This window comes from Exophiala bonariae (assembly GCF_035927105.1).
Source record: "Exophiala bonariae strain CCFEE 5792 chromosome Unknown scaffold_43, whole genome shotgun sequence".
Lineage (NCBI taxonomy): Eukaryota > Fungi > Ascomycota > Eurotiomycetes > Chaetothyriales > Herpotrichiellaceae > Exophiala > Exophiala bonariae.
In genome coordinates, this window is record NW_027042518.1 from 1 (window position 1) to 22,575 (window position 22,575).

General features: G+C 49.2%; 6 protein-coding genes across 6 annotated transcripts; 4 read left to right on the forward strand and 2 right to left on the reverse strand.

Annotated features, from left to right (window-relative positions):
* Positions 1–1,540: 1,540 nt before the first annotated feature.
* LTR84_010422 (uncharacterized protein) lies at positions 1,541–3,760 on the reverse strand (the record flags this gene model as incomplete). Its single annotated transcript, XM_064853959.1, has 2 exons — positions 1,541–3,394; positions 3,461–3,760. 2 exons carry the CDS (start codon positions 3,758–3,760, stop codon positions 1,541–1,543), a joined length of 2,154 nt encoding a protein of 717 aa, XP_064700417.1.
* A 1,808-nt stretch (positions 3,761–5,568) lies between these two features.
* On the forward strand, positions 5,569–7,629 carry LTR84_010423 (uncharacterized protein; the record flags this gene model as incomplete). Its single annotated transcript, XM_064853960.1, has 1 exon — positions 5,569–7,629. The coding sequence occupies one exon, from the start codon at positions 5,569–5,571 to the stop codon at positions 7,627–7,629; it is 2,061 nt and encodes a 686-aa protein (XP_064700418.1).
* A 2,684-nt stretch (positions 7,630–10,313) lies between these two features.
* On the forward strand, positions 10,314–10,797 carry LTR84_010424 (uncharacterized protein; the record flags this gene model as incomplete). Its single annotated transcript, XM_064853961.1, has 2 exons — positions 10,314–10,494; positions 10,547–10,797. The coding sequence occupies 2 exons, from the start codon at positions 10,314–10,316 to the stop codon at positions 10,795–10,797; spliced, it is 432 nt and encodes a 143-aa protein (XP_064700419.1).
* Positions 10,798–12,054: 1,257 nt separating this feature from the next.
* LTR84_010425 (uncharacterized protein) lies at positions 12,055–14,100 on the forward strand (the record flags this gene model as incomplete). Its single annotated transcript, XM_064853962.1, has 1 exon — positions 12,055–14,100. The coding sequence occupies one exon, from the start codon at positions 12,055–12,057 to the stop codon at positions 14,098–14,100; it is 2,046 nt and encodes a 681-aa protein (XP_064700420.1).
* Positions 14,101–15,350: 1,250 nt separating this feature from the next.
* Positions 15,351–18,122, reverse strand: DBP10 (ATP-dependent RNA helicase dbp10; the record flags this gene model as incomplete). Its single annotated transcript, XM_064853963.1, has 1 exon — positions 15,351–18,122. The coding sequence occupies one exon, from the start codon at positions 18,120–18,122 to the stop codon at positions 15,351–15,353; it is 2,772 nt and encodes a 923-aa protein (XP_064700421.1).
* Positions 18,123–18,432: 310 nt separating this feature from the next.
* LTR84_010427 (uncharacterized protein) lies at positions 18,433–19,434 on the forward strand (the record flags this gene model as incomplete). Its single annotated transcript, XM_064853964.1, has 4 exons — positions 18,433–18,436; positions 18,493–18,605; positions 18,653–18,763; positions 18,814–19,434. The coding sequence occupies 4 exons, from the start codon at positions 18,433–18,435 to the stop codon at positions 19,432–19,434; spliced, it is 849 nt and encodes a 282-aa protein (XP_064700422.1).
* Between the last annotated feature and the right edge of the window lie 3,141 nt (positions 19,435–22,575).

Below are 22,575 nucleotides of genomic sequence, written 5' to 3' on the forward strand. Positions count from 1 at the left end.
AAGAAGAAGAAGAAGAAGAAGAAGAAGAAGAAGAAGAAGAAGAAGAAGAAGAAGAAGAAGAAGAAGACAAGGGAAATCTCAAACTGCCTACTCTACTGCTACCAAGTTCTAATCTCGCCATGTTGATTGAGTACATACTATGTGACAGCAATGCTCTGGAAGTGGATGGCTTGGAGATATTAAGAAGCAGTCAAGGGCCAAGCTGAGCTGCTGTGCTCAAACAAGAGGGTCGAGAAGGAATGGAAATGCCGTACAGACATCTCACCAATGTCCTTTGAGATCATTCCGTTACTCGCAATGGCGTATCTGGCGCTGATGACTGTGCAACACCTGCAGCTATCATATTCCATTGTCGAAAACACAGTGGAACAGATACCTATGTACCATTGTAGCGAACTATCCACCACCGCTAATACTGCCATCCCTCCCCAATCCTCCATTTCCAGACATCGATAACCCAACCCGCCATTAGTAACTTGACTACTCCTGAGAAACATTCACACGAAATAAGGGTTCTTGGCTGCCCCGTGCCTCCTAAGTACCCACCTAGCCCAGCGTAAGATGTCCGCGCGTCTCAACTCTTTCATCTCCTCATCTCATCTCATCTCATCTCGCATCCGAGATACGTCCAAGTCGACCGTGACAGTTGGCACCAGCTGAATAGGGTGGGGAGAAAAACCCGTCAAAGCTGTCACACGACGCTTCCAAGCACTGTCATGACACTTTCAAGATTCCGAGATTCGTCGGCCGATCGAGTTGATCGCCTTTGCTACTCGTATTTATGTGGATACACAACCTCGTACACTAGTTAATTGGTGATCACTGATCCCCCATGGATGACTGACTTTGCCTGGCACTGCAGAGACCGAGGCAGCATGAAACCCAATCACTGGATAAGGAGGGTCGGTTTTGGAAGTTACTCGGGTGGGACCAAGTGGTGTTGTTTGTCGTGCTCTGGCAGGGTGATGAGGAACAAGAGCGGTGCGCTTTCCATGTTGGCTTCTTCGTCGGCTTTGTGACTGACTAACCTGCACGATATCATGCGGACGGGTAGATCTTCCATCGCGCTAGTTAGTTACGAGTATAGCTCCACATCCTCTACGGACGAAGTGCCACTGAGCAGGGTCAGGTCAATTTCTACTGGCATGATAGCTACACATCCGTCTTCTGTTTTGGGGAATGGCGGGCGATGGCGATCGAGTTCGTTTGGGAGACCAACTCGTCGAGTGCGAAACATGCTCCCAGCTTTGGTCAATGAATTGTATCCGACCCGGCCAGCGGAACAAGATCTCGTGGTTTGCATTTTTGTATTGAGATTAGGTGAAGTGTTGAAAGCTGCTCAACCACGAGTAAATCATAATTCATTCGTTTAGGGGTTCCATCTCTATACCTTATTTGCATTATGATGTATACAAACGTACCTACGTAGGTATCTACTCATCGCGAGGACTGTCTCATGAATTCGTACCCTCGACTTCAGGCCGCCTTCCCAATTTTTGTCGTACTCCAATATCAATCAATGTATCCGATGTACAATTCGTCAATGCGTGTTGCTCCATTCCCTATACCAATCCAAACAATCGCTGTTTGCTACGCTTGCACTTGTCTTGATGTTCAATCCGCTGAGTATTTGCTTTACAGCGCCCTCAACCTTCTTCCCATTCGTGGTGACTGGAATGGCTGGACACTCGTCGATGAGCTTTGGGACGTGCCTTGCGCTCAATTCCTTCCTGACCATATCCTGAATCCGCTTGACAAGGTCTTCTCCGAAAGTCTGGCCAGTAGCCATTTTCAAAAACAGAACCACAACCTCGTCAGCATCTTGTGCGCGCTTGCGCCCGATGCATAAAGCATCTTCAACCTCCAAACTGAAATGTTTCAACAGGATATTGTATATCTCGCTGGACCCAAATCGAACGCCCATCGGGTTCAACACACCGTCGGAGCGACCAAGCATCCATACACCACCCGTCGCTGGGTTGAAGCGAACAAAATCTCCGTGATGCCATATAGGGTGGCCGCTCTTCTGATCTGTAAAGACTTCGAAATATGAAGATTTATATCGTTTTTCGCCGCTCGGGCCAGGAGGCCAAAACATACAGGGTTGACATGGGAATGGAACTGTGCAGACTAATTCGCCGGCTTCTCCAGTTTGCGAAATATCTTTGCCGTCAGCTGAAAAGCTGCGAATCGCCATACCCAGACCCGGACACTGGATTTCGCCAGCATGAACAGGGAGGATGGGACTACCGCAAGCAAATAGGGAAATTATGTCCGTACCGCCAGTTATGGATGCTAACAGTATCCCCTGGTGAGGTGGAGGCGGTGACAGCGCTTTGTATACGTAGTGAAAGGTGCTCGGAGCAAGAGGGGAGCCCGTGGAGAAGATCGATTTGAGAGACTGAAGGGTGGCCGACCGGGGCGACGCATTCCTAGGAAAGGTCTGGGCTTGTTCTAGGACTGAAAGGTATTTTGCTGAAGTTCCAAAATGGTTGATACCAAGTTCATCGATCAAAAGTGGCATACTCATTTCTTTGTGGGGTTGGAATGGGGAGCCGTCATAGACCACGATGGTGGCACCGTTTGCGAGTCCGGAAACCAGCCAGTGCCACATCATCCATGTTGTGGTAGAGAAATAGAAAACCCTCTCGCCAGGTTTGATATCAGACGAGATTAGGTGTTCCTTCTTGTGTTGAAGAAGTGTGCCTAGTGCCGCATGCACTATGGGTTTCGGTACGCCTGTCGTGCCTGAGGAGTAGAGGATATATACAGGGTGGTCGGGAGGGAGATACGTGAATTGAAGTGGCCGCGAGACGTCGCCTTTGGAAGAAAAGGAAGCGTATGTTTCTACCGTAGTGTTTTGATGTGTCTGGAGTGTCGCAAGGTCAAAGCTGTGGTCGGGAATAGATTCAAAAATAACGAGATTTCTAACGCAGGATAACTCAGCCACGACTTGGGAGATTTTGGCATGGGTCTCGTGAACTTTGCGGTTGTATGTGACGGCATTGTCAGCAAAGAGTAGAACAGGCTCGATCTGCTTCAAGCGGTCAAGAACGGCATGGACTCCTGTATCCGGACTGACGCCAGACCATAAAGCGCCCAAGGATGTAGCAGCCAGCATTGCTATTACCGCATTGGCATGATTTGAGAGATATCCTGCCACTCTATCGCCTTTCTGAAGTCCGTGGGCTGTCATCGCGGCGGCGCAAACCCGCACTCTTTCTCTCAGCTCTGACCATGTTACTTGTTCTCGGGTTTCCTCGGTAGCTGCGATGATGGCGTGCGATTCTGGGGAAGGGTTGCATGTTGGAAACAAGAGATTCTCTGCAAAATTGAGCTCACAACCTGGAAAGAACGTCGGCTTGGGAAACATTGGGGCCGATGTATCAAGGACCTAGATGGTCGCGTGCTCAATTAGTCGGTGTGTTCCGGAATGGGGTTTAGATTATTGTTGACATACCGAGTCGTAAGTCTTGTGTGCCTTGATGCCTGTATAGTGCCAGATCTCTTCCCAGAAGTCTGCAGGATTGTCGATACTCCATTTCCACAGATCAGTATAGCTATCCGAGTGGATAGGGTATTTCTTCATGAGGTGTTGTTGGAAGGCATAGAACTCTGTTGTTTCTGGACGGGGATGTCGCCAGAGTTCCGCAGAATCCTGTCCATGCCCATTGACACCATTGGTAGTGCCATTGCTAACATGTGTACCGTTGGTACCGTTGGTACCATTGATGCCGTTAACACCATTCGTGATAGCCATGTTGGGTTGACTGAGATCCGTTCCTGGGGAATTCCTGGGAGAGGGCACAGAAATATTGCGGAGGACCCTCGAAATTCAAAAATAGTCATAGCGAATCAGGGTCGGGCAATGACGGACTTTGTTGAGCCTCGGCCGCTTAAGTTGCTAGATCTGATCATTTTTTCAGATTTTGTTGGTGGTAACGCTGAACTGGATTGGTTGAGATTAAAGCAGCAAGTCGTTTCGGAACAGCGCCGACGATCGTCACCCGGAAGACGGATAAACGAGGTTACTCGGCAGGCGTGAACTCCGAAGGAAGGGGCAGAGTTCGGGCTGTCACTCGTGAATCGTGATCACGTGAATTGGAGGTTCTTGGACATCCTGCACGTCGAAAGATACTTAGGTACCTAGAGAGATTCTTCACTCATCACTGGCGTGAGATGGATTTCTCAATCTCAAGCTTTGAGGTCAATTACCATGTCGTCGTCCTCTGTGAGGCAAGAAGTCGCCGGTCGGGAACGTGTTTCTTACCTACCTTAGGTACCTAGGTACTTATCAAGCGGCTATGCATCACCAGGAGCACGCGACATGGCCGTAGCTGGTGAAACCAATCGTTCAAGCATCATGATCCAGTTGGGCAATTGTTATGCGTTATTCAGCTTGTGCAGCGGTTGCACCCGTGATGGCTGATTATCATCTTGTTGAAAGGGGTTTGGTTCATCAGAAAGCACAGAGGTGAAAGTTGAAGATGGAATTTAGAAATGCCAAGGAGGCTCGCTTGGAGCACCCGAGTAAGCGATCATCAAGACTAGAGGGCTGACTAGAGAGTTTCAGGTGTTAACCCTCCGGGCGAAACTTGTTAGGCATGTTCCGGGCTCCCCCATCGCCCAGTGGGTGCCAGCCTGGCCAATTGTAGGGGGGTTCCTCACCCTTATTTTCAGGTCTCCTAAATTCCTAATCTCTCTCCCTGTCACCTCCAATTTCGATTCCTCGAGCTTCGCGTGCCTTTCGTGTAGACGCATCCGGAGCACTATCTCGCGGCCGTTCTTCTGCTCCATCAAGCTCCATTATTTCCATCCTTCGGGCACCATCATATTATCCATCTTTTTTTCTCCTGGTTGATCAGCCAACTATCCATCATCATCTCTTTCTTGTCCTCTCCTCTCTTTCTCTATCCTATTAACCTTCCCTCATCTCACTCAACTCGTCGCAAATCCCTTGCGCTCCTCAGTGTACCCCAGTGGCTGGCTCAACAAGTGCGGCTGACCACGGGCGGTTCCTGCAAGGCACAGGTTCATCCAGTCCAACCAGAGCCCAGCGGATCAGGGCGGAACCACTTGGAGAAACCTTGGAACCTTTGGTCATCCGGCCAGCCCGCCACCTACAGTCATCACCCATCAGCTTTTTCTAGGCTTGCCCAGGTAGTCCAACGGGCTTTTTTCACCTCCGTCATACATTTTACCTCAGCCTTTGGATTCCGCCAATACTCCCTTTTTTGCAACACTGCGTCGACCACTACACTTCACTTCTCTGAATTCCACTCCAACCTTCCTATACCTAAGTACCACTTCTTTCAACAGCTCTTATACTCAGCCTTCGTCTTTCCCCTCCAATCGACGCTAGGAGCTCTGTGTCTCCATTTTCACCGGACCCGACACCTCTCGTACACCGCCACATCGAAACGCGTCTAGATTAAGACGGGCTAGAAGACAACTACCCTACCAGACTGGCTTCTACAGAACCGTGCGCTTGAATAAAGCGCCAGCGCCGTTCTAGCTACTGTCTCCTCTCGAGAGCCCTCTTCTCACCTTCTCCGAATTTGTCTGGCCATGCCTCGTCGAGTTTCAACCTCTTTGTTAAGTAGTTCACCTCCGACCCCTTGGCCGTCCTTTGCGCCATCTACGGACAAGGGCGGCACCTTCGTCAACAAGACCTCTCAGAAGGCAAGCAAGATTGCTCAGTTTTTTTCCACTTCGCCCAAGACAAAAGAGGCCCAAACAGCGGCTGCGGCTTTGCTCGCAGCCAGCAAAGCACAGGAGCAGGCCTTTTTGGCCTCTGGCTCACCGCCAATTAGCTTTCCATCACTGTCGCTACCGAGCATTTCACTTTCAACTGCACGCGCAGACTCCACAAACATGGACGAACCACCCACCACCTTATTCCAGCCACCTTCTGCGGCCGAGACGAGAAAACTGGTCAAACAACATGCACAATTCGGCCCGCTGAATTCCCAGTCGCATCGCTACACAAGTCGACATCAAGGAGGGGAATTTCCTGAACCTATTATGGACGAACCGCCGTACTATTACTTGTTGACCACTTACATCTCCTATCTTATTCTGATCATTTTCGGTCACGTCAGAGACTTCTTTGGCATGAAATTCAAGGAAGACAATTATCGGCATTTGAAGGCTCGCAACGGATATGCAGCGCTCAATAGCGACTTTGACAATTTCTATGTGCGGCGTCTGAAGATGCGCATCAACGATTGTTTCAATAGACCCACGACCGGTGTACCTGGCCGCTACATCAATCTGCTTGACCGCTCCTCGGATGACGGAAACTATCATTTCGCACTCTCTGGTTCTACCACTGAAACCCTCAATTTGAGCTCATACAACTACCTTGGATTTGCACAGTCTGATGGTCCATGCGCCGATGCAGTGGAAGACACAATCAAGCGTTATGGCCTAGGAACAAGCAGCTCTCGCGCCGAAGTGGGTACCTCAGACTTGGCTGTTGAGTGTGAGAGCTTGATCGCAAGCTTTGTTGGAAAAGAATCCTCCATGCTATTCTCTATGGGCTTTGGGACCAATGCTGCGGTCTTCTCGGCCCTGGTCGGAAAAGGTGATTTGATCATCTCGGACGAATTAAATCATGCATCCATTCGATTCGGCTCAAGATTGTCAGGAGCAATGATCACCTCCTTCCAACATAACGACATGAAAGATCTGGAATCAAAGCTCCGAGAAGCAATCTCTCAAGGTCAGCCCCGTACCCATCGCCCATGGAAGAAGATCATGGTGGTGGTTGAAGGACTTTACTCCATGGAAGGTACCATGTGCCACCTCCCTGGATTGATCAGACTTAAGAAACGCTACAAGTTCAACTTGTTCGTTGATGAAGCACATTCCATTGGCGCTCTTGGACCCCATGGCAAAGGTGTTTGTGACTATTTCGGCATTGACCCTGCAGAGGTTGATATCCTCATGGGAACTCTGACCAAGTCCTTCGGTGCCAATGGTGGATACATCGCTGCTGACAAAGCTATCATTGATAAGCTGAGAGTTACCAATGCAGGCACCATTTATGGAGAAACCCCAGCTCCTGCAGTCATCACTCAGATTATGGCATCCCTTCGGCTCATCAATGGTGACCTAAATCCAGGTCAGGGTGAGGAGCGTCTCCAACGAATCGCCTTCAATTCAAGATATCTGAGACTAGGTCTCAAGCGTCTCGGCTTCATAGTTTACGGTCACGACGACTCCCCAATCATTCCATTACTTCTTTATCACCCCGCCAAGATGCCTGCCTTTTCACATGAAATGTTGAAGAGGAAGATTTCAGTTGTGGTCGTAGGATATCCCGCTACCCCTCTGATCTCTTCAAGAGCACGTTTCTGTATCTCCGCTGCACATAACAAGGATGATTTAGATCGTGTGTTGGCAGCTTGCGACGAGATTGGTAATGTTCTTCAGCTCAAGTTCGCTAGCGGTATAGCTGGCGGAGCACCCCCTCTGGCTGAAGGTGTCACTTGGGAAATGGAGCACAGCCGGAAACGACTTGAAAAGCACGACAAAGTGGCCAAGTCACTTGTGGTTACCCCCAGATGGACGCTTGACGAAGTCATCAAACGCGGCGTTCAAGATGTCAAACTGCCACTCCGGTAATTGTACAAAACGAACAACTACTCCTGTACGTGTTACGCATGGAGACGAAATCATGTCGCTTGATTGTTGCTCCATCTCTATCTGATGTCACATTTGGGGGAAGTTGATTCACTGAAAGCTTTTTTGTCTGTGGAAAAAGCCACACTGTACATACCTAGAATTTGGGCGTTGTGAAGGGCATTCAAACGGAGGAACAGGATCATGGAAGAACCAGCACTTGGAGTTTTTCGAAGGATGCGAACATGCTGTGGTAACAGCACCATCCACATATTATTGGCCTCGGGCAAGGCTGGTTCAGGGCGGGAATGAATCACCTACAGTAGTAAATCGTTTTTATGGTATTCTAATAATCCATCATCATGAATCACTCGACTTTCCGTTTCATCTAGATCGTCTACATCTCAATCCACTGTCCTCCTACTAAGCCGTCTTCTCCCGACTCCTCCATCCACCCTTCCGCCAGTAAGAACCAATCCAGCCGAGTCGAGTCGCCATCTCATCGTCGATAATACATCGCAAACAATCAAGCTAAGCTTCGAAGTGAGGCGATCCCATCCCAGGCATAGACTTAAGGTATTGGCCCGTCTCGTCTCCACTACGCAAATTGAAGTCACACGATACGCGCAGTGCCGCGAGTGCATGAACCTCACCCACCAAATCACCCACCCACTCATTCGGTCCGGTTCGGTTCATCCGGAACCCTTGCTTGCTTGCTTGCTTGCTTCGTGATGTCACTCCGGGCTACGAATACGGAGTGCCACGCATACATAGCATGTCGCGCAGACGACAAAAAGGATCCGCCCGATTTATTAAGCTGGCTTTTTGCTTTTGCCCGATTGACCTCGAGCGAGGAGGCTCGTTATTGGGCCGAGGGGCAACCAGCGGGCGCGGTTCGGGGATGCGTTGTGCGGATGGAAACTCGAAAACGCATGGTCTTTATCACTACGTCGGCGAAAGCTTAAGTACAGAACTTGAACTTGAATCTCTTCGCATGCATGCATGCATGGTGGCGCAAGGCAACCGCTAAGAAAAACCCGTGCAGTGCATTGCAGTGCAGTGCAGTATCCTGCTGCACTGCGCCACCTAGGCAAGTCGATGCCTTGCCGTTGAGACTTGATTCCGTTACTTGGTTGGAGGGGAGGAGTTTTCTGTTCGAAGCATGATCTCGTGATCTTTGTGCTTTGCATAGGGTAGAATACGTACTCTACATATCTATCTCGGGACCTAGTGAACCGTACACTGTATGCGCTGTACGAAGCACCTGGTATCTTTCGTCCCCTGTGTCTCATCTTGCATCAATCGATGGGTCTGATTGAGGTTAGCGGCTTGCTGGGTCGAGGTATGTCACGGGGTTTTCACGTTTCGAGTTTGTACGCTGGATTGTAAAGACTTTTTATATGGAGGCTGGGTATTCAAGGTTCGAGTTATCGTAATAGTAGTATAAGCTAGATCGTCTATTCATTGTTGCATCAGGTAATCTGTTGTGTTGTAAGTCGTTGAGAACAACAAGCCACGCGGCAAGAACCAGGGGTTGTCATACTCTAGAGGCTTCGTCGCACTAGTTACAGTAGTTAGCCTGAAGATCATGCCCATGGTGTTCGAGGCCGCCTGAAGATCATTCTGTCTTCACCTGGATAAGTTGAATTTCCGCAGTTATTCTCTTCTGGGCTTCATATTGCTTGAGCTACTTGGTAGTGCTCTCTATTCTTATCGGCAATTTGCTCCATACGCGCGTCGAATGACCACGCGAGCTAGATGGGTTTCTCGCCTGCTCCACCAAGGCATCTGTCTCCATATCTACAACTGGCGACATCTGTGAAAAACCCCAAATGCCTACCAGAAATAAGTCGTGGTTTCAGGTTGGATAAATCGCATTTCTGCCGTCCTGCATCAAGGGGTCTGCCAGTTGGTGTCTTTAATCCAGTTCCACTGGATGAGTACTGCAATCCATTTCTTTTTGACAATGAGAGGCTCGAAAGGCCAAATATGAAAATCAAGTACTCTTTAGGGTCACAAACAAAAAGTCTCCGTATATTCTCACTGTTTCTCCGTCATGGGTCTGGGCTTTCGGGACTTCATTGATCACAACCCCGGGTTGGGTCTCAGGAGTAGATGAGCCAGGTCGCAAACACCTTGGGCATGAGACCACAAGCATACCAAAGCGTGTGGGGATCATAGTCGCCGAGCTAATCGAACAGTTGGAGAAAACTTCGGTCCTTGACAACTTCTGAGGAAACTCCATTCTCGAATACTTCGAACAAGCGGTTGTTCAGGTCTCGATCGGGGTCAATGCATATTTGAAGGAGGAAGGGAAAGATAGTATCAACAGAAAAACGGAGGCAGGGTATCTTCATGAGATCGACGATGTTCGGGAGGAAATCGCCATGATAGCGCGCCTTTTAGCCCAACAAGAAGATGGGTGGAGAGAATTCGCGAGCAATGCGTGGCCAAATTACTGGACAACCGGTTGCATGGCCATCCCAGTGGCAGAGTTGAGCACTATCAGGCTCTCAGAAAGGAAAATCTGGAAAAAGATTATGCAGCCACAAGAGCTCTTCGGAAGATACAAGCGGCGCATCACTCAGATCAACAAGGACGCGGAGCGTGTGTAGGATTTGATTCTGGCGAAGCTCGACTTAAAGGCCAAGCATGCAAGTATGCGAGAAGCACATTCGAGCGCGATCATGAGCGCGGCCGTCTTGGGTTTCACTATCATCACGATTAGGTTCACACCACTTACGTTCATAACCGGCCTTTTCGCCCTGCCCGTGCGGCAATTCCAAGACAACCAAATCATCTCCAGACGGGGAGATGCACAAAGCCCGACTGGAGTCAACACCATCAACTACATCGGGAAAATCACAGGTATGTTGATTTGATCAGGGGGCGGAGCCTTGACTCCAGCTGACCTCATTAGCTAATATGGAGCTTGTTTCCATCTCTCTCACGATTATTCTCATGTGGCTCGCCATCAAACACTGCATTGGTGGCCCGGTATTTCTGCGCTCGGAGCCAGATAGGAAAATGGTTACTGCACTCCTGGCCACGTCAAAGAACACCGAGGCGAACGCCCTTCAAGGATCGAACACCAGTGGAAGAAAATTGTGGTTCCAAAGCCGTGTTCATGACTTGGAAATCGGAAAAGGAGACCGCGATCATGTATATTGATATCTTATGCTGCCTGAGGCAGCTTTTTATCTTGGAAGAGACCTACTGGGGTTTCACTGATGAGTGATCGTCATCTACCGAGTGGCAGGGATGGCCCGTCCCGTCTGAGGGCGTCTTGACTCCAGTGTTTCTCTCTTGCTAATTGGGGGTGTACTGTCACCGAGTCTGATTTGACGGTCCTACACCGCCTCGTTATGCTCTGGATACGACCATGACTATCATGTTCATAGTTCTCTCATATTGAGGAAAAGAAGATACTTTTGCAGAGCCTGACAACCATCAATGCGAGGGGAAGTCACGTGTCGGCCTGATTGCTGCTGCCTCGACGGTTCATCCCACAAATTGGCGATCTGAAGACCGAGAATTGGAACATTGTCTTGTGAAACCCTTACTCGACGGGAATAAAATACCCATTGCTCATCATTGTAATATAGAATAGTCACCATCAAAAGACCAGGTATTGCTCCCCCCTATGACCATATATACAACCAGCGTGAGCTGTGATGAGAACGCCAAGGCAGTTTCTATTTGGTCTCAAAATTGGAACTACTGCATGCATGGGGCTGGCGAGATGACAGTCCCATGTCATCTCCAACCAAAGAAAGTTCAATCCCACAGACACCGCTGTTTCATCCATTCGATGGTTCTTCCCCTTCGCTGGATCTGGTCTGTTCTGTCTGCAGAGTTCGAGCTGCCCCGCTCCATCATGGCCAATCCATCCCCCCTCTCACCTGATCATCTCTATGTGTTTGTACATTTCAGAGCAGCCAGAATCTGTACGGAGTACGGACCGTGCGTTAAACACGTTGCCTGTTACTGGTTCGCTTTGCACAAGGCAACCGTTCTCGCCGTCGCGGATGTGCTTCGACAACCGACCCATCTCCAACCGCTCGTGCTCGATCAAACTGCTGCTCGAGGGGAGGAGTCACCACTTTTCGACTCACTCAGTTCGGGCGCCCGCAAGGATTGCCTGCTTGTCGAACCAACTCTGTCATTCATCCTGCAGCGTCTTACACGCCATTGCTTCTTCCCATTTCTTTTGACTTCATCTGTCTGCATCTAGCATTCCCGTTCCCGTGGTTCTCTTGCCTGTCATCAGCCAATTCCCACTTCGCTCCTGCACTGCCCCACTAGACCTGGTCCAAATCCCCTCCATCTGCATTCTGCATCTTTCCTTCTTCAACCTTCAAGACGTATCCGCAAGCGAAGCAAACCACACCTGGCTTGTCCAGCCTGATAGATACCGCTTCATTAAAAATGGAGCACCATCCGTCTCGAGATCACTTCATTCCCGTTGATCCTGGTGGAGGAATCGAAATCCTAGACGATCCCTATTTCGAGGACGATTACAGAGATTCCGCCGTCTACGAGGAGCGAAGGCCACAAGCCCAGCATCGCATGTCAGCTTTGTCTATTCACGACGATCAAGAATTCGAAGAAGTTCGGCCTCGTAAAGAGCGTGTCAAAGCCATGGTTGACCGCAAGGTGTCGCCAGATTATCTATACTATCGGTTAACTAAGAATGGCGATGATTGGAGTCGTGCATTCAAGGATGAAATTTCAGCACCAATTGAACAGATTGAGAAAAAGGCGCGTGAGAAGAGAGGGAGTGATGGCACTGTCCTCGAGCAAATGAGCCGGATGTCGCATATGCGGCGCGGCCAAATTGAAAATATACTCGAAAGGGCCAATGATATGGAGACTGGTAGTGCTCGATGGGAAGTAGCTTACATCAAGGCGAAGAAACTTCTCAGCGGGAAAAAGACGAAGGCCGTCGTTGTACCTGAGATGGAGATTATTCTTGCTCGAACTAAAAAACCAATAAAACCACGTCAAAAGTCCAACACTGCCGAATTTGTGGACCTCCGAGAAACTTATGAGATCCGACCTAAGAAAGAAAAGCGATATACCCAAGACAACTATTCGCATGGTCGAAAAGACTCGGGATTAGCCATGTTATCTGATCCCATTACCAACCTACCACTTTTTGATAGGGACGGGAGACCAATAGATGAAAATGGCCCGGTCCAATTCACGGGCCTTCCACCGCAAATTCCAAGAGACAAACCACTTGGCGCGAAACTCGACGAGCCCAAAGAGAAAGATAAGAATAAAGACAAGGACGACAAGAAAGGTGGGAAACGCGATAAGAGTCAGAAACGAAGTAAATCGAGAGAAAAGTTCCATGATCATGAAAATGGCCATGATCCTGACGTTGTGGTGGTTCCGGAAGGTGAATTTGATGGGGACGCTCCTCCTATCGAGGGTATGTTTGGAGAGGTCAAAGATGATAAGCGTGGTCGTCGGGGAAAGTCGCCCCATGGTCACCACGACCAACATGATGATCATTACCAGCATCCCGAAGTGGTGGGCGATCCAAGAAGGTCACATTCGCGTCGGCGCCAAGGCGGCCACGAGGGTGAGTATCGAGAAAAGTCTACACATCGTCGAGAGAAGTCTCGACACCGAGGTGATTCGGTGCACTTTCCAAACAGGCATACCCAGCAATACTTCGATGGTAGCAGTGTTTCTTCTGGAGGGAGTGATGCGAGCCATTATGGTTATGAGTATGATGCCACGAGCTCAAACACTTCAATTGGTACTCATGGTATTCCTAGACGCGGAAGTTTGGTCCGCCGTGAAGCACGTCCGGATGTCGTTTACAAGGAGCATCGCCGAGGACCATCCGGTCCGGTCCGACATTCATCATACTCTTCTGAACCGCCACGATACTATAGTGACCCCCCGATCCCACGGTACCACGAAGAAGCACATTATGTCAAGCCAGGACGAACGCCAAGAGACACATTTGTTGTCTATCCACGACCAGCTGAAGGGAGACACGAACGTCCAATTTTCGTGAGGCAATCAACTATGCCGATCCGTATCCCTGAGGATCGACAATTGATCTACGATGCACCAGTGCCGTATCAGTCAGCACGAGACCTCGTTCCCGTCCAGCACCACTACAATGAACAACCGCCATTGGCCCGACGAAATTCAGAACTCCCACCTGTACTTCTTTATCCCAATGAAGACCGAGACGTCCATCATCCAAACGTTCTTGAGCATCAGAGTGGCAATATTGAGAGTTATCAACGAGAACGTATCAGGGAGGAGTATCTCAGCAACAAGGAGCGCGAGATGGACGAACGCGAACGTGAATTGAGCATCCGAGAGGAGGTCGCCAGGCGTATGCGCAGAGATAGTCGGGATGATGACAGAGATTTCAACGTCAGAGACAAGAGGAGAGCGTCGAGGATCGCTGTCGATCGTTATGGGCAGGAATACTTCATCGACTAGTACTGCGTTGTCACCTATAAGCCGGCGATGACATGCCCACTATGGCTGACCATGTTGGGTGAAGAAAGAAACGATTTCGAGAAAAGCCACCAGCCTCACCTCTATCCGCAAACCATATCAAATATCCACAAACCCACAACTCAACATCTGTCTTTCGCCTTGAATTTCAAAATGCAACATACTATTCTGTCGCTTTCGAGTCATGTTAAATGTTACGGTATGCAGGCAATCACAGGGAGGGGGAAAACCAAGGACTATCGGCGAAACCCGAGAAGGAAGTACGCAAGTAATTCATCATTGGATTAAAGGTACCACCCACAACACTTAGGCCCACGCCTTGGATTCCTCGCAGGCATCGGCCTTCGGTTTGCTGTATTGAAACGATCCTCCACTTTCTACGGAACTGCTATTAACACCTGTCACTATCAATGTTTATCAAAATCCAAAACCCCAAATCATTACCGGCACAATCGGGTGTGCTTTAAATGCTCGAGCAAAAAAACATACAACAGGTTGAATCTATATGGTGCAACGGAACTCGAGAAGTGAATTCTATCTATTGATTTATCACGAACATGGAAAAGGAGGATCTTTCCAGAAGTCTTAAGGCAACTTTGCCTTCCTGTTGTTTTCGTTTTCCTCAGACGCTTTCGGAATCGAATTTCTACTTTTCTCTTCACGCCTGTCGCTTATGGCTGGGCCGGGCTGGGCCCAAAATACTCTTGGAAATGCGAGATACCCTTTCTTTCCTATTATTCTACGCATCTGTTTTTTGATATTTCCTTTCTCCTCATACGTTTTGTTTCGAAGTCAATTTGGTTGAGCGAACAAGCGAGCAAGTTGAGCGAGTAAGTTGAGCGCGTTTATGATGTGAACGAGTTGAAGGGAGAGAGCGATATTTGATTGGACTGATGGTTATGAAGGAAGATGAAGATTGAGACGGGATCCAGATTTTGACGAGTCTTGCATAGGTATTGGACCGGGGACACAGACACAAACGCATGTCCAGAAACAGCCCTCTGGCGTGAAATGGCCACATTCCAGAGACGCACTGATTTGAGTAAGAACTTGGAGGCACAGACTTGAGTTCAATGAGAATGGAAACATTTTGAGAAAGCAGCGCAGAGCAAAGCCAGGGAAATGATGAAAGCACTGACATTAATTTTTTCGTAACCGGTTCTTCATACTCTTCTCATTTTCCTTGCTCGCTGAAGCCAAAAGCCGTCCTTTTAATATGTGGCTCCACACATCTACTTCCTCTTTCGCATGGGCCTAGCATTCTTCTCCCGCCTCTGCTCCTTCTTCCTCCTCTCCTTGACCGTGTGATCCACACTCTTGATCTCGCGACTGTTGCCCAACTGCACAGCCGAGCGCTCTCTCGCACCTGCCGATTTCTTCTTCTGCGTCTCAAAGTCCGCGCGCAATTTGTCTGGTGTCTTGGGCATCGCGGTGCGCTTGTGCTTGAAGCGCTTCCCACCGCCACCGCTCAGACTAACATTCCCACCACCACCGGCATCATTATTATTGCCAGCATTGTTCTTCTCCGCCTCGCCGACCCGCGGCACGTGACTGACGCGATTCGCCTTCCGCCACTTCTCGAAGCGGCCGCTCTTGAAGGAGCTGGCGATCTTCGCGCCGGACTCGCCGCGCACGAGCCGCTTCGCCCCGCTGTTGCGGCTGCCGTCCTCATCATTCTCGCGCCGCACGTATTTCTTGTGCCGCTTGTCCCACCGCATCACGCCCCGCGCTTCGCCGAAGTTCTTGCCGGATTCGTCGCCGGCGAGGTCCATCGTCACGTGGCGGGCGGCGCTGGTGAAATTAGAGGTTCCGCCGGAATGGACGCCGTAAGCTTTGTCGTCGTTGAAAGATGTGGATGTGGGGAGGTAGGACATGAAGTTTTCGGGGTCGCGGTATGAGGTTTTGGCGCTGTTGGTTTTGGATTTCTTTGCGTACGGTTGGCTGAATGTTACTTCTAGGTCGGCGGAGGAGGCTTCTGAGAGGGCGTCATTGGTTTCAATGTCTGAGTCGTCGCCAGCCCCGTTTTGGGAGTTGCCGTTCTGAGGCCTTTGGACGGGGTTGTCGTCCTCAAGGTCCTCCTTCTGGCGATGTCGAGTAGTGTCGAGTGTCTTTTGTTTGCGAGTCTCAAGTCCGCCCCGGATCTTGCGAATTGCGTCGACTGCTTCTTCATTATTCTTCCGACCACCACGTCTCGCACTCACCTCGAATATGGATTCCTGAGGACGAAAGCCACCTACTCTTGCGAGCATTTTCTCCCTCTCGGCTTCTAGATTATCCGATTGATTATTGAATAATGGGTGTAGTTCCGACCACTCTTTCGATCCAACGACTTCCTTGGACCTCTTTGCACTCTCAGATGACGCAGCGTTTCGTGTTCGGAGATATAGTTTCTCGCCCTTAACTGCGACAGACTTCAAGGATGCAAGATCCACACTATCTTCCAGGCTTTTGGAAACCCACTCAGAGCTGCTCTGTATATCTTCACGACGAAGGCCACCCAGAACAACGTCTTGAGCAAAGTTGACTGTCTCTGTTTCTGCTCGTCCTACCGACAGCTTCCTTCCAAGAAATAATTGAAGATCCAATAGGTACGGAACATCCGAATCTCGTACCATGCTGTAACTCCAACCTTTTTGTCCAGCCCGAGCTGTTCGGCCTACACGATGAACATATACCTTGGGTTGTGAGGGGAAATCGTAGTTGATCACATTAGCGAGGATCGGAATATCAATACCTCGAGCAGCGACGTCTGTAACGACGAGGATATTGCTTTGCCCTGTCCGGAATGCAAGTACCTGGGTCTTTCGAGCAGTCTGGTCAAGGGAACCGTAGACATATGAAACAGCGTAGCCTGCCATACGCAATAACTGGGCCAGATATTCAACGTGGTGCTTCGTCGCGGCGAAAACAATTGTTGAGAAGGGATTCGAACTAGGTAAAATTTTTTCATCCGATTCAATTCGCTTCCTCTTCTTGCCTGATTTGGTTGGCTCTGTAGTGGCCACAGATGTGATCAGTTGAGATTGAGTAGGCACTTTGATCACATCCTGGAGAAGGTGTAGAAGAGCACCCTCCTTTTCTGAAGATTTTAATGAGAAGAATGCACTTTGCAGATCTGGTGAGATTTTGCTGTCAGCGTCAAGTCTGACAAGGACAGGATCTTGTAGACCTGCCCTTGCAAATTCGACTAGTGACTTTGGCAGAGTGGCTGAGAATAGTAGAGTCTGTCGGTTTGCTGGAAGGGCATGGAGAATTTCAGTGAGCTGGGCAGCAAAACCCATTTCGAAGAGTCTGTCAGCCTCATCGAATACCACGTATTTCATGCTTGAAAGTTCCAAGCCCATTTCGACCTTTAGATGCAAGAACCGTCCAGGCGTGGCAATGATAATGTCCGGATTGGTCGCCATGGCTGAAAACTGCTCCTCCAGACTATCGCCGCCAACCAGCAGGATTGATCTTAGATCGGTCCCTCGTCCCAGCTCTTTGACGACTTGTAATGTCTGTAGAGCCAACTCTCTTGACGGTGACATGATCAGCCCTCTTGCGCCTACTCTTTGGCTGTGTACCTTCAGCTTCTCAATCATAGGGATTACAAATGCGGCTGTTTTGCCTGAGCCTGTTCTTGCCATGCCAACAACATCCTTGTCATTGAGGAGTAGAGGAATCGTTTTCCGCTGAATAGGTGTAGGTACTGAGAAGCCTTTTCGAGTTATAGCTTTGAGTAGATTGGCATTAAGGCCGATAGATTGAAACGCTCCGCCTTTCTTCACCGTTCGGCCCTTTAGATTTGAGGATTTTCGGTTCGACGCAACCAGTTGTGCGGCAATTATGGCTTCATCGTCCTCGCCAGAGCCTTCTGCCATGACATCGAGGTCATCATTAGGTATATTAGCCTGTCCGGCCTCTGATCGGTCTGACTCTGACCCAGCATTATTTCCAAACAACGAGGCTCCAATGTCAACCTCATTCTCGGACGGCGTTGGGGAGGGTCGTCGGGGCGCCATAATCGATAGACAGAAATTGTCTCTTCTGTGTTTAACTGCGCGACCTCATTCATTCATGATTGCACTCGACTTTTCGTACACTCAGTCGTAGGACTTGGGGGACCAGTAACCCATCATAAATTTTGCCTGCGCTTGAGAATCTCCAATTTTTGAGAAATTTTGGCCCGCCGCTTTAATCGAGAGTGAACCTTGGCATTTGACCCCGCATGCACTTAACGCGTCCGGTGTGGGCGAACGCGTCTCAGCACAATCTTTTCTACGCCTGCGTCGACAATTGTCAACAACTTCCGTACCAGGTCACAAATCAATCATGGGTGAGTCCAAAGAGCAGTGGATGGCTACTGGGATCAACTGACATCCAGAATGACAGACTACGGATACGGCAACGGGAATAATTATTCCACCTCCTACGGTGCGGCGGGGGCTGCAGATGGTGGCGGCTTTGTGGCAGGAGAACCGCAAAGCAGTCAGGCTGGTGGAAAGGTACGTGTCTACCTACATGCAGAATCATCGCAACCTAACGATGCTAGGGAGGATATGGAAAAGATACCGTCCGACCCCTAACCATCAAACAAGTCCTAGAAGCCCAGCTACCACATCCCGACGCAGACTTCAAGGTGGATGGCGAATCAATCAGTCAGGTATGAGATAGTGAGACTCATTGGGCGATCTCTAATAGATTATTGTGCAGATCACATTCGTGGGTCAAATCAGAAATATCAACGTTCAACCGTCAAAGATCACATACAAAATCGACGACGGAACTGGCCTCATAGAAGTCATGTCGTGGACGGATGCCGAAGCAAATCAGGACAAAATGGACGTCGAGTCTGAATCGACCAAGCCCAAACTCATCGAAGAGGCTTACTGCCGAGTATGGGGAAGATTGAAGGAGTTCAACAACAAGCGGCATGTTGGTGCTCATATCATTCGACCTATAGTCGACTATAATGAAATCAACTACCATCTGCTCGAGGCCACAGCTGTGCATCTCTTTTTCACCAGAGGGCCGCCGTCCGGTGCACAGGCTAATGGTCACAAACCTGCGGCGGCCAATGGAGTTCAGGGCGGTGCAACTGACTATGGTTCAGGTGTGGACAGTGCTCTTTCGAATTGCTCAAGCCTGGCTCGGAAAGTATTCGCTGCCTTGAAAAGTACTCCGCAAAGCAATGAAGGCTTGCACGTTCAGATGATTGCTTCAAGCATGGGAATGCCTGTGTCAGAGGTATACAAGGGCTCTGAGGAGTTGTTGAGCACAGGTCTGATATTCACGACAGTGGATGACGATACTTGGGCACTTATGGATACTTGATGGACTTTCTTGAGGCGATTATGAAATGGCACATGGCTAAAGCTGGGTGTTCTGCGGGTTTCCCATGCGCGAACTCTTGCAGCTGACAGTCTTGGTCAAGGCGGTGTATATTATGATGATACGAGATACCTGAAATCAGAATTGAGCCTCTGGGTTTGACAATGACAGAGACTCTCAGACTGCTTCCTCCTGTGCTAATTGTGGCGACACGGCGAGAGGGCGAGCCTTGTCATCAGCCCCAGAATGGTATCTCAAGGATTGTCTACTACTGCGCAACAATAACCAAAAGACAAGGGAACTGATCGTTGGACATTCTGATTGCTCCTGTTGTGCTTTAATATCTCATGGGTTCTGGATGACTCCGATGGGGCTCTGCCACACAGCTATCTTGTGTTGGGCGGCTTGGATGCTCTAAGGCATCGTCGCTAGTCTCACAGGCATACTTTGCTCTCCAGCAATACATGAAGTCTGAAAACTCGTACTCACCATCGCGGAAAGTGTAACTTGAGTTCAATTAGAACAGGCGATGTGTGAACCAGGGAATGTGTTGGGGATCTGTATATTCGCCTTTCGTAGTAGCCTCGGCTGCGCTTGAACAGCCTACTAGTATCCTCAGAAAGGGTTCTTAGAGATAACTCTTATGCTCGGGCGTTTCGGTTGACCTTTCGGACGGAAAGGCCCGAAAAACAACCGCTCAGTAGGCGACCGGGTGAGGCTCTGTGTGCTTTGGCCCACAGCCTAAGCGCCCACACTCTCATCGCCCCAGGGGTGCCAGGCCCTATTCAGCAGTAGCTGAAATATTTGACTTCCGATCCCCACTCAATTACGATTCTTATTTGACCCAAGCTTCCTAGGGTACGCCTGTAACTTGACAACATTACTCGGCATCTATCTCAAATCTGTCCAATCGTCCAAGATTCATCGCTGCATTCGCCCAGAGCCTGCGCGAATCCGGGGGGTCCATGCTCATGCACGTATTTTGGCTACAGAGAGCGGCGTGACACGCTCTTCGTTCACAACAATCTGATAGGTTAAGTTGATAGAAGTTCACAAGAAGGTGATACAACTCGATGATTTGATTGGTCTACCACAAGACACCGGGAAAGACATTCTGTGCCTCCAGCAATGAAGCTGGAGAGTCGGCCCCGCCCTTTCATCGTTAAGGGCTCCAAACACCAGGCTAATCACCTCAAGTTGGCTGTAAGTTCATGCGGCTGAACTCAAGCCCAACATGGTCAAGTTGTGCATCTTTCCTTTATTTTCACTTGCACGAGAACGCCTGTTCGACAGCGTCTTGCCACCTTTTCACAGCACACGCTTTTTTGCGACAGACTCATGCTTTCAATTGCGCACAAAGATGGAGCCTCATGGGAATCGATCCTTGCGGCGCTCACAGACCTTCGCTCCGCAACTCAATTTCGTGCTCTGAGCTTTTTATCACGAAGCTCTACCGCCCCAATCATTTCGGCCCCGCCGTGCGGTTCTTGACTACAGAAAGCAAATGGTCCATTCGACAAGCTGCTGTATATCACAAGTTCGATGTCATCGAAGGGACTGCACTATAGATCATCACTAAAGGATCGCTGGACCTCAAGGATAGAGTTCACAGGTGAGTGGTGATGGTGGTCGACAAGAAGATCGCTCGTTTGATACGCCAGAAAATAGCTTCAGGGCTAGCCTTGTTATACACGTGTTGATAGTCTATTGGGCTGCTGAGTCCTGGAGGTGGTTGGAGGATCTGATAGAGAATAAGGTTCGTTAAGGCCGATTTTCTACTATTCTCACTAATCAGAGACAGACTGATCTTGTAAACTATGGAAGCTTCGAAAAGGGAATCATGTACCAGAAACAGCTCGAGGCTGGTGATCTGCAAAATATGCAGATGTAGGAAGACTGGATCATGGAGGCAACCATGATAGCGGATTCTAATAATCAAATCATAACAGCAATCCGCGATTTCTATGAAGGTCTCTATGCTGAGAAACATTTTTCTCTGATTGATCTAAATCATATGGCAATTCAAAACTTCTCAAAGCAACTGAAAAATGCGATTTACGACATAGGGATGCAAAGCTCGAGAGCGAAACTTCTGATTCAACAGCCCGCCGGGCGAAAATCATTGGTAGAAATTTTTGTCTCGTTATGAAGAGCATTCTAACTTCGACCAGATGCTTCAGCATTTACAAGACCAAACGGCTGATCACAAGGAAAGTCTTACAAGAAACACTCTAAATGCCAGCATGTTAGCTCAAAGGGAAGCGATCACGACGAGAATAATCACTGTGGTAACTCTCATCTATCTACCAGCGACTTTTGTCTCGGTAAGGCTGACACATAGACTCGGACTCAAGTGCTAACAATTTCTAAGACACTCTTTAGTACCGATAATGTAAAGTACCGACCCCAAGACAGAGCTATCAGAAATCTCACGTCGGCATCCAATTCTCAGACAAGCTTTTCTAGCATTGCGATGCAACGCTGGCTTGAGGTCAGTATGCCACTGACATTTGCAAGCCTAATTCTTGCATGGATTGGGTACAAATCGCTCGGAAGGGGAAAGACTGAGAGCAGCCTGTTGTTATTGAGGTGTCTGAGCTCTGACCTTTTTGTAAGTTGAGCACGTGGGGTGGTCACACAAGATCAATAGCTCGGCTACCATGATGCTGTCGGTGGTTCGAAACGCATATCTTGAGCACATAGGCACAATTTCGGTCGCACTGGAAGTCCATCAGACATTACGACACTTGTAAGAGTACTTGGTCGTTGGGGGAAATTTTTGGTCCCCCTCATCATTAGGTCTGATTGCCAGAACAATAGTTTGGTTTGCTCGGATTCTGTGCTGTAGTAGGCTCTAGAGGTCTCCGTCGATGGAAATTGAAAGAGGTGACAAACAGGCAACCTTCCGTAAACTGAAAGCCATCTAGCCGATTCTGCCTTGCTCACGCATCCAGCATGTACTCTGACAACTTGTCAACTCGAGTCTTCCCGCATAGTGGTTCCCGCACGAGCCCAAATCCGTCCAGTGGTTCCTTGTCTGAGTTCGTAGACACAAACGTTCCCTTCTACAGGCTAGAAATGTTGTCTTTCTCCATCTTCAACCAGTTCTAACACCTGAAAACATCCGCCTTCCCTTTCCGTTGC